This window comes from Dryas octopetala, chromosome 7 (genome assembly GCF_963921425.1).
Source record: "Dryas octopetala chromosome 7, drDryOcto1.1, whole genome shotgun sequence".
NCBI classification, from domain to species: domain Eukaryota; kingdom Viridiplantae; phylum Streptophyta; class Magnoliopsida; order Rosales; family Rosaceae; genus Dryas; species Dryas octopetala.
In genome coordinates this window covers 2,097,908-2,109,031 of record NC_141372.1, presented here as the reverse complement: position 1 = coordinate 2,109,031, position 11,124 = coordinate 2,097,908, and the positions used below count along the sequence as shown (strand labels likewise).

Below are 11,124 nucleotides of genomic sequence, written 5' to 3'. Positions count from 1 at the left end.
CCAAAATCTCAAGATTAAAACATAACATGCACCCTTTACAAACCTCAATTTATACCCTAAAAGGAGAAATACCCTTCAAATCAGGGGATGACTTTATTATAAATTAAAAATATTTTCTTATAAATTAAAAAGACTTTATTTTGAATTAAAACAAATTATTATAAATTAAAGGACTTTATTATGAATTAAAATGATTTTCTTATAAATTTTAAAACATTTCCGGTCTTCATCTAAAAATTGTTTTTTTAAATGACTCGAGCCTAATTATCTCAATATAGTACTTTTTTTTAGCCTGTATAATCTTGGTTTAATTACTTTTATTGAGTTTGTATAAAATTCTCTAATGTGGATAAACCTTGTAATTTTAAAGAGAATAGTAATTAATTAATTATACTTTAGAGCAAAAAATTTGTTACATTAATGTTGCATTACCGTTGCAATGAACTAGTTTTGAAGATAATATAGACCTAGTGGATTCAATGGTTGTTTTGTACTTATGTTGTCTTGACTTTCGATCCGAATGGTGTATTACAAATTCAAAGTTTTTTCATTATAATTTAAAGTTGATTTGGTAATATATAAAATTAAAAGCTAGGTAAAAACAAAGACAAAGGTAAATATTACAAAATCGATTCAATAAAATAATTGTTCATTGTAATTATATAATGAGACGGAAATAAGTTTAAAATTTATTTTGAGAGAGTCAATACAAAATTAATATTTACAAATTAATATGACTACGCCCATCATCTGCTCTATGTGAATATGTACACATTATCTATACTTTTCCAACTAATCCGAGCTCCACGTGAAATCATCTCCCCAAGTATGAACCCCTCCCTCGTGCTTGTTGAAAGTCCTACAAGAACTTGATGAATGTGACAACCAGCTTCCAAATTCCACTGAGTTGATTTCACTTGTAAACCCATGTAAATTCAAGCATTTCCGAAGAAAAGCTAGCATCTTCCTAAAAATAAGTGAGAGAAAGATTATTCCATTTCATCCGAAAACATATTTCTGATTTCAGAGGTTTGGGACTTCCCATCCATGATTCCTTAGCAGAAGGATGGTTGTTCAGAACACCAAGATGCAGGCTTTAACCATGGACAGGGATGATCCTCCACAACATGGCATGAAGAGTGATGCAAAACCACCTCTCAGTTAGAAGTGCGTGGAGAGACCAACATTCGACTAACTTTTTGCTTAATATGGTCCCTTGGACTATGCAATTTATCCTACAAGTGCACACACACACAACATGCCAAGACGTCAATTTACTAGTCATATGATTGATTTTATGAATTCCATGCTTTCCATGAATGTGAAAACTTACCATTATGTTTATCATAGAAAAAGTCTGCGTGTATGATGAAACATATTGATCTTGTGAATTTCGTACAAAAGGATGATCAAGTAGTGTACTAGCTGATGGTCTATCTGCAGGATTCCTACGGAAGCAACAATTGAGGAAGTCTTTTCCTTCTGCAGATAACGTCTCAGGTATAGGCGGGGTTTTGTTCAGAACCTTGAACATAGCTTGAGGCTGAAAAATAGAAGCCAAGAGAAGATGTTAAAGCAAGATCAGAAACTATGATGAATAAGCATAACAAGTTTGATCACTAACTTACTCCTGTAAAGTCACTCCAAGGAGGTTTTCCATTGAACATCTCAATGATGGTACACCCCAAGCTCCATATATCAACAGCCAAAGCAAGATCAGGATCAGCATCTTTCTGTATCACAGCTTTTATGACCTGCACAATACAAAAAAAGCCATCTATACTCTATGTACAGCATGTACAGGCCATCTACAAATTTAGTGGATAATGGTGATGTGATTACCTCAGGAGCCATCCAGTATGGACTTCCCTTCAAAGAAAGATTGTATGATTGTCCACTAAGCTGCATGCAAAAAAACAATTCATATAAAAACCCAGAAAAATACTGGAGGGAGTGTTCATATAGGAACAGAACACAAGTTACTTAACATCAATATATCAAGAAATTATGTCAGTCACAAAAAGTTAACAAAAAAGAAGCAACACTTATAGACTACACTAGTTCAAGGGAAACATATATGCATTTTATATTAATAAACAAATTGTAAGGTGTTTATGGCAATTAATTACTCACATGTTTCGCCATCCCAAAATCGGCAAGTTTAACAACGCCTGACGCATCAACAAGCAAATTTGCACCCTTTATATCCCTAGCATGATCACAAAAACTTCACTCAATAAAGCAAATAAAGTTTAAGACCAACAAATGCAAATGATTTTGCGTACTTTTTTTTTTCTCCCATTTTAAATGGACAACCAGGAAGATATTAAGAATCTCTACAGTTTACCTAAACATGTTCTTTCAAGAAAAGCATTTTTCCAAAAGTTCTGGTTGTCTCAACGTTCATTAAGACATAGCATTTTATGAGTAACAAGCCCTTTTTAACAGATAAGTGATATTACAATATAACTCTGCTACGCAAAGCATTATTGTCACCTGTGAATTGTCTTGGTGCTATGCAAAAAAGCCAACCCAGAGAGGATATGGCGGGTAAAATTGCGAACTACAGATTCTGTCATAGCTCCAATATGGTCTTGGACATATTTATTGATTGATCCAGGATAAATATACTCCAAATATATGTAGAAGTGATCATCAATCTGCACATGGCATAAAGAATATCTCCAAATTTAGTCAAACTTGCAAATATTAGTCTTTAGCAGATTTAAACATATAAACGAGATACTCACTATTTCACTACCATAATACTGCACAATATTTGGATGCTTTAGTGTACGGAGGACTTTAATTTCCTGCAACAAGAAATTTTGTTAGTCAGGTAAACCTAAAGCTAGATTACAATATATAACTGCAAATGCCTTGTGAATTAAAGGACTCCAGAAAAAGGACCTGCTCCAATTGCTTTATACATTCAGCAGATTTACAATCATCAGGAATGAGATCAACTTCCTTCATTGCACACAAGGCCCCAGTCTCTCTGTCATATAATTAGAAAAAGTTAACAAAGCTAAATTGAAAAGAAAAAAAAAACCAAAGTCATGGTCATTGCAGGACCAAGTCAAGAAAATCTAGCCAGAGCTTGTAGAGACTAGCATACCGGTTAGTTGCAAGATAAACACTACCAAAGGTTCCCCGTCCAATAAGTTTTCCCTTCTGCCATTGACCTTTCATTGATGATATGGCTGTCATAGATGACTGTGATGATGTCCCTGCTCCAGGAGGCAGAGGCAATGGGTGGGCATTGACATGACCATTACTTTCAGGCCACTCGGAAGATGCAAATCCATTTGAACCCTTCTGGTTGAAGCGTGGACTTCGGGCATTGGGGCTGTGAAGAGGAGAATGACAAGGACTATGTGCAGGTTTGTTTGGTGATAATTTCAGAGGACAGGCATCCTGATATTCTTGAGGGGTCATAAAAGAAGGAAAATGATCCCCGGTGTATGATCTCCGGGGACTAACTGCAGGACTCGAAAAAACACTTGTTGGAGCACTCCTGCTCAAGTTGCAATTCACATATTCAAAATTATTATCTTGTGACATTCTCCTATGAGCATTGTTTGAAAAATTGGCCGAAACATGCGAAGGGAAAACATCGACAACGTTTGATCTACGTGAGCTAAGAAGATGACTTGAGATACCATTTGCTGCAGTGCTCCTAGAAAAAACATTGAGCCCCAAGGTGCGATTAAAACGCCCAGCATTTACTTCTTGGGAGGACGCCCCATGATGATTTCTCGAAACTCTCACTGATGCTGAACCTGTAGCTACTTGATCTGTGCTCCTCCTGAAGGTTCAGACAGCAAAAACGACAACCCCAGCTCAACATTTTAACAAACACATAGACCGCAACATTTTAACAAGGCACAAGAAAACTAGAAATGAATTCTAAAATTCACAAAAAAAAAAGGGTTACCTCCCAAACCCATCTTTAGAAACGGAGTCGGGTCTCCGGATCATAGATGATTCTGGAAGCGGCAAGGGTTGTGGGCTGCCTTGTGGCGGAGCGGAAGAGGACGCGGACCTGTGGTTGGACCCAGCAGCATGGGGCGGCGACCGTGACTTTCGGGTCGAATATTCAGGCGAAGTGGGCGATGAACGAGATTTCTCGGGGAAGCCGAAACCAAGGTCCTGGTTGCTGAGGTGGCGGAGCTTCCTCTGGCGCATGAGCCGCCTCGGGCTCTGTTCGCTATTCTTATTAGCATCACTGCCAGTAACTGAAACGGTTCCAGCAAAAGAAGAACAAGCAGAGGTAGAGGGCTTGTGAGGAGAAGAGGAAGAGGAAGAAGACGAACAAGGAGAAGGCATTGGGTGATTGGGAAAGCAAGGTAGGTGGAAGACGGTGGTGTTGTTATTGTTAAAGCCGTCGTTTGAAAGTGTCATGAGGTCTATGCGATTGTGGTGTGCCATAGCCCATGGAATTTGGGAATTGGGAAACAGCTTCGTTGCTTCTTGCTTAGCTTTCTGAATTTCCTTCTTGCTTCGTTTACTTTGGTTTAATCAATAAATTCAAACACTTTGAATCTTATGGTCAATAGTTTGAGAGTTAGACCTGAGAATTGAAATTAGAGAGCCAGACTCGATCCCAAGCTTTTGAGACTTTGAGCTCTTCATCGTCGTCGTTGTTGGGAAGGTCGGAATCAGCCAGTCAGAATCAAGAACAGGACGCAGGAATAAGCCAACACACAAAGGTGTGTGTTACAATGTCAATGCATGTGACGACCTTCTGGTGGTTCTTCTTTTTGTGTTAATTAAATTACTATTATTGTTTAGTCTTTTAAATGCTTCAAGGAAGAAAGACATTGAAGTTGACAAAATCTAGGATACGCCGTGTCCGTACTGCAAGGCCTACGTGGCTTGGGAGGGGACTTAGTCAACCGACCAATGGGTTTTCTTTTTCTTTTTTTGGGTCAAAACGACCAGTGGGTAATGGGTTCGTGAAAAACAACACCACCCCAGCAACTCAAAATTATTCACAGACATCAACAGCCGTCAGTCCTGTCGATGCCGTGTTAACTATGAGAGCGAGTTTACCATGGAGATTTGGAACACAAAGTCCACACCCACCCAGGCAACAATGTTACTGTAAGCTTACTTCTCGTCTTTCCAAATATTACTGGTCAAATATTTGTCGGTTGGCATTCAGGATTTACTTCAAGAGTCTATTTATGGTAAATTCGCAGTATGATTCGCAAAAAAAAATTAACGGTGTGCACATTGGATTTCATGTTCAGAGTTGCTATCAGTGACATTACTAAAGCACGTACGTAACCACTCTAATCGTACGTACTCACCACCAAAGTTCATCAACTACTCTGATGTCTGATCCTCACTAACTCCTAAAAATACAGTTAGTAAATATTTAGAATCAATATTATCCTTAACAAGTGTAGCCACTTATGCACCACCAACTAGAATGCTTAAAATGTTGGCTACGTCATCTAGTGTGATGGTCATCTCACCAAAAGGTAAGTGGAATATATTGGTATTAGGATGTCACCTCTCAACAAAAGCGGACACTAACACTTTATCAATGGTATGGTAAGCAGGGACGGATCCAGGATCTTCAACCTGGGGGGTTATGGTTAGGTAGAGCCTGGCGCCGCAAAGCGGCGGCAAAATTTTTTAGGGACCGGGGCAGGTGACCGACTCCGATAATAGGGGCTGGGTGAATCACCAATGAACATAGACCATCCTGTTATAGTTTCTCTATTGCCTAAAGTCAAAACTCCAGCAAATTAATATACGATCAATAGTACCATAGCCAACAGTTAAGACCCATGGGTACCCATTTAACAATGTTTGAGGGGTTGGACGACCTTTATTCCCGCAGCTGATGAAACAAATATACCATTTTTCATAGCAGAAAATGAAGCTATTGCCATGAGATCTGTAAACAAGTTTTTCTTTGGGGGGTCGTCGTTCAGCCTGGGGGGTCGTCGTTCTTCTCTTTGGGGGGTCGCCCGTGTCGTCGTCCAGATGTCGCAACCTTCTTGCTCCGCCGTTCGAGGGGTCGCCCGATCCCCCAACCTTGTATGTGCGTCCGTCCCTGACGGTAAGAACACTGAACCAGTGATGTCAACCCATAATTAATGACATATCCTTTCAACCGGTCATTATCTGTTCTGGCCCACAACTTCCACTCACGAAGCTTGGTGGTTTTGAACATACACCTTAAAAGGATCTCGTTCCTAATTCAAACATAAAAAAAAAAATTCACTCATTATTATTGCAAGTTACACAAGCATATAATACCAACTGTTAAAGATCATACCTCGTTATTCCAAATGGCAGCAGCTACGTGAGTTCCATAACTTCTTAACATGGACGTGTCAATGGGACCTTCAGGGAAAGACTCAGCAAGCTCGTTGAGATTATCCCCATTATAATCCTCAACCTGAACCTCAGATTCTTCAGGAACTGCCTCACGACTAGTTCGTGCTTCTATTAGCCTTTTTCGCCCAGAAGCTGTAAATTGTGTTCTGTGCACATATCCAACATCGACATCATCGGCAACATCGGGGACTGCCCCTCTAGACGAAGATGCACAACGTCTTCCTCTTCTTCTATTCATACCTATATTTTCAAACAAGAAAGTGAAAATTGTTTTAGCAAATATAAGATTTTTCAAAAGCTTAAAAAAAAAAAAAAATCAACACAGGTGGTTCGGTAGGTAACCACTGAACCATTGTTCATTGTTCGGCAGTTGCCCATCAAACAATTATCAACTGTTCGACAAATGGTTGTCGAACCAATATGTATTGTTCAACAGTCATCTGTCGAACCAAAATATTAAAAACTAAATTTTTTGATTCGTTCGGTAGAGTACTGTCGAACAAATTTGTTTCATTTGTAACTTGTAGTGTTGTTCATCTCAATAGTCTTTTCGCTAACAATTTTGTTACGGGGGTTGAAAATAAAATGTTTTTTTATAGTTATTTTTCTAACATTACCAAACATAAACATAAAAAGGAGAATCTTACATTCCACTCTTTGTAGAAAATGCAAAAGAATTGATTTATCAAGAACTTCACTCCATGAACCACACGAGCCTGTAAATATAATATTAATAAATACATACATATTATAACATAAATGGATTAGTAACATAACATGACAAGATGTGTGTGACTGTCATGCCAAAAAATTACTCACGAGTCATATTTTTATGGCCTTTATGATCGACCCTGGATCCGTCCTCAGCCCGATGAATGAAATCATCTATACGTATCGATCGATGCCCGATTTTACTGTGGCCCATTGGCAGATTTTAAGGCCCAAATAAACACAATCGAGGCCGAAAGTCCAAAACCCAGTACAGCCCGAAAAATCATTTTTTTCCTTGGAACAAAATTAACCCCGCCGACATTTGTGCAACTAAAAATGTCCGAACTCTGAAAACCCCGCGAAAACCGCGCCTCCAAAGTCCAAATTCAATTCATGATCGCGATCATCCAACGCATATGATTATATGAAGGCGCTTCGTCTTCTATCCTCGTTCAGCAAACGAAGCCCTGCACTATTCTCACAAAGCCTCGCCGCCTTCTCTTCGTCTTCAGCCCCTAACCCTAGGTTTTCAAATTCCTTCTTCGACGACTCACAAGAAGGCAGCGCAGTTTATGAGCACAAACTCAAGTTCCAGCGTCCCAGGACGTTCACATGGTTTCGATGGCAGCAACAGAATTTGAATTTGGGAAACTCTGCTAGCTTTATTGGTTCAGTGATTCACCCCCTTCGGGTCGTAAACAGCAGGGATGGTGGTTCGTTTGGCGTTTGTACTTTGCTCAGCGTCAGAAACTCCTCTCAATCTGACACTACTTTTCGGTCAGTTTATGCATTTATTTGTTTTTATCATGGTTTTTTTTTTTTTTTTTTAGTAAGGTTGTGTTTGGTTGTGGAAGTGGAATTTACAACGTATGATTCTGCTTCTTCTTTTTTTCCCTTTTGAAAATGAATTTGGGTTTTATGAGACTAGTCTTGAATGAATTGGTCTAATATAAGGCAAACAGACAGTGATACTGGGAGACCCATTCGCGCAAGAGTAGTAATTTACTTGCTTTTTTGACAACTAGTCAAATGCCTCTTCAATTTTTGATTCTAATGAATGGTTTCATTTTTGTTACAGTTGTGAGTGTTGTGACCATTACTTATATTTAGGGCTTATGGGGATCGATTCGAATTTTAAGAATTCGATAGCAGATTCAAATTCTATTTGTTCCTTTATGATGCTTGCGTTTGTCTTCAACTTAATGATAGTGTGTTTTTCAACTTAGCAAGCTCATGTAGAATTTCTGAACAGGATACTACTGAAGATGTGCGACGAGATGGCAGAATTGTCTTTCAAACATTTGAAACCGAATGATTTTATTTATGTCTCAGGTCAATTAGGTTCTTACACAAAGGCTGATCCGAGTGGGCATTTGATACTGTATTACGAGGTTAGCATGTTTAGTGTTCTTAGAACATTGCCTCCAACCCTTTTATAGAGATTTTTATTTCCTGTTTCATGCACATAATACCTTAGACTTATTTATTTAATTCTTTAGTTGGTATTTCCCTTTGTTTGGCATTGATATGTTTTCCTCTCTGATCCACCAAGGATACGTTATCCTCAGAACAGTAGCTAAGTGATTATTTTCACACCTCCTGGTTCAAATTGAGGTGATGTTTTGTCATTTTTTCCTCACGCATCAAATTAGGAAGTATTTGTAGGTTATATATGTTTCTGGAGGTGATAAAATTTTCAATCAGTGGCAATCGGTTGAGTTGCATACAATACAGTGGTCATGAGAAATTTATTATTGATTTTTTTCTTTAATTTATGTACACTGATAAGTGCAAGTGGTTTTCCTACACACACACACACACACACACACACATATGCATATGTATGATCATTGAATTTTTGCCTTTAGTTAGTAGTGAAGGAGTTGAATTATGTAGCACAACCTGGACAAGGATCAAGCTTCAAAAATGATGACGAACCACAATCCAATGAAGGTACTGCCATCATTATGTTACAATGTTTTTCACACGAGTTGTTGCTATCTTGCAATGTTAATGTGGTTGGCTTTGGTTTTCTTGTACTTTCATATGCTTTCATTACAATTTTTTTTTCCTGAATGAAAAAATGTTTTATCCTTGTGACTACATTTAGATGGAGCTGGTTTGGAAAAGTATAAGGATCGCCTTCACTTATGGCAAGTGTTTTTTGCCAATCCATATGAATGGTGGGATAATAGGAAACAAAAGCTGAATCCAAGACAACCAGATTTTAAGCACAAGGATACTGGTGAAGCTCTGTGGCTGTGGCCAGATGATCCTTCCTGGATTAAAAGACAAATTCAATTGCTTGACTTGAAAATGGAAGAACAAGTAGGTTATCGTTCCCGTGTCTCCAAGTGGGAGTACGATGAGTAGACGCAAGCCGTAAAGGAGCAGATTGTGCTATTGGAGCCTTACTGCAGGAACTTATGTGCTTGCATATCCTGGAAAGAAAAAAAGTGGAAATTAGTCATAAAACAGGACCGAGATTAAGCATGGAATATGAGCAATTGAAGTACAGCGAATATTGCTGGCCAGAAAAAAAAAAAAAGTACAGCGAATATTGGAAATTTACTATATTCAGATATCTGTGAAGAAGGGTACATTTTTGTCAACTACTTATTCAAAGTAAAAAGGTTGTTTTCTTTGTTTTTCGTTTTGGATATATGGTGATTGGTGAGTGGGGCGGCGAAGGCAAAGAAGTGGTCTCTGTTTATTTTTGAATATACGGTGATTGGTGAGCATCTGGACCTTTTTGAAGTGGTCTCTGTTTATTATTTCTGTTTCCCTTAGTTATTGATAGGAACCTAGGAAGAATCTCAACCATTAAGTCCCAAAAAGCCACGTGTTGACAATCAAGGCGTCCAACAGGAACCATTGACTGAAAGCTATACTAGAGAGGAGTTGAGCCCGATATCAAGGTTTTGTATAAATTGTATTGGTTGAATTAATCATCTTGAAGTTATAGGCTCCATCTTTTGTCATCATTTTCATTCATTCATTCATATTACTCTGATACATGAATCACTGTTTCATCCGAGATTGTACATGGACAGTTTTTCAGAACAATGAAGCCTAGCATGGTGATTAGATTAATTTCTCGGTGTTAGTGGTCCATTATTTATTTCTGTAGTGCTGATTTATTTTATTTTACTCCGTCTACTAACTTTAGTCCTCTTGCTTGATTGGATCCTGATTAATCCATAATTGTCACTAATATATACGCATTGAGCCTACTGCAAACAAAGACTTCCAAGTCAATGCATATCACTTGAGTTGCTTTTTGACTTGGTGCAAGAAATGGTGTTTCATCTGTTTTTTGACAATTGGTCCCTTCTTTTAGAGCAATATATATGTCTAATGCATCTGCATGACTATGTAGGACCATCACCTTTTGGTCAATCTGATTTAATTTTTTTTGGAATAGCTGGGTAATATTCATTCCAGAAATTAAGCGGGCCTGCTTTTAGACTGTAAACAGACCAATGAATCTGGTAATGGCCTGGAGTTTGAATAATTTTGATAATGGCCATAGTTGTGTGTTACTTGCATTTAAGGCTTACCATAACTCAGCCTTGAGTTTTCTCAGGGACAAAGAGATGTACAGGCTGGGTATTTTGATTGAAAGAGTAACATCTTTTGTGTGATAAATTGGCAATCTGATCGAGACTATACAATAAAAGTTTCAAGTTGATGACAAAGGAGAGGATGGTCATTTGGTTGGTCAACGAGAATCACCATCATAGGGTGCAAGAGAACATTCTCTCTACCATTAAAAGCTGGGTCCGTCAATCACTTGGATAGTTGAATTCCCTGTAATTTGTTAATCTTGCTCTAAAGTCTATTATCATTGGTCTGCTTTGCTACCTTCTGTCAAGCGTGGGACATACAGAACTCAAGAGCTCTTTATTTCTTCGGCATCATGAATCATGACAGTCAAATTATCTTATTTCGAGTCATATATTGCTATTTTCTATTAAGAATCGATTTTGGTCTAAATCCTTTATGAAATAAGATATCTTTCATCACCAGGTTGGTCTGATGGACTGAATATGTTAT

At 38.2% G+C, this 11,124-nt stretch overlaps 2 protein-coding genes across 4 annotated transcripts; one reads left to right on the top strand and one right to left on the bottom strand.

Moving 5' to 3' along the window:
• Positions 1-632: 632 nt before the first annotated feature.
• Positions 633-4,751, bottom strand: LOC147278333 (mitogen-activated protein kinase kinase kinase 5-like). Of its 3 annotated transcripts, XM_086252355.1 has the most exons (11): positions 3,938-4,751; positions 3,119-3,808; positions 2,911-2,998; positions 2,751-2,813; positions 2,497-2,660; positions 2,134-2,209; positions 1,843-1,902; positions 1,629-1,754; positions 1,334-1,543; positions 948-967; positions 633-894 (listed from the first exon to the last, which is right to left on the bottom strand). In XM_086252355.1, exons 1-11 carry the CDS (start codon positions 4,429-4,431, stop codon positions 756-758), a joined length of 2,130 nt encoding a protein of 709 aa, XP_086108481.1. In that variant the 5' UTR covers positions 4,432-4,751; the 3' UTR covers positions 633-755. The 3 variants fall into 3 exon arrangements, with proteins under 3 accessions (XP_086108481.1, XP_086108482.1, XP_086108483.1); XM_086252356.1 differs by having other exon boundaries at positions 670-1,235; XM_086252357.1 differs by having other exon boundaries at positions 670-967.
• A 2,644-nt stretch (positions 4,752-7,395) lies between these two features.
• On the top strand, positions 7,396-10,123 carry OSB1 (Primosome PriB/single-strand DNA-binding protein). Its single transcript, XM_086251793.1, has 4 exons — positions 7,396-7,845; positions 8,321-8,459; positions 8,937-9,021; positions 9,179-10,123. Exons 1-4 carry the CDS (start codon positions 7,493-7,495, stop codon positions 9,439-9,441), a joined length of 840 nt encoding a protein of 279 aa, XP_086107919.1. The 5' UTR covers positions 7,396-7,492; the 3' UTR covers positions 9,442-10,123.
• Positions 10,124-11,124: the final 1,001 nt, after the last annotated feature.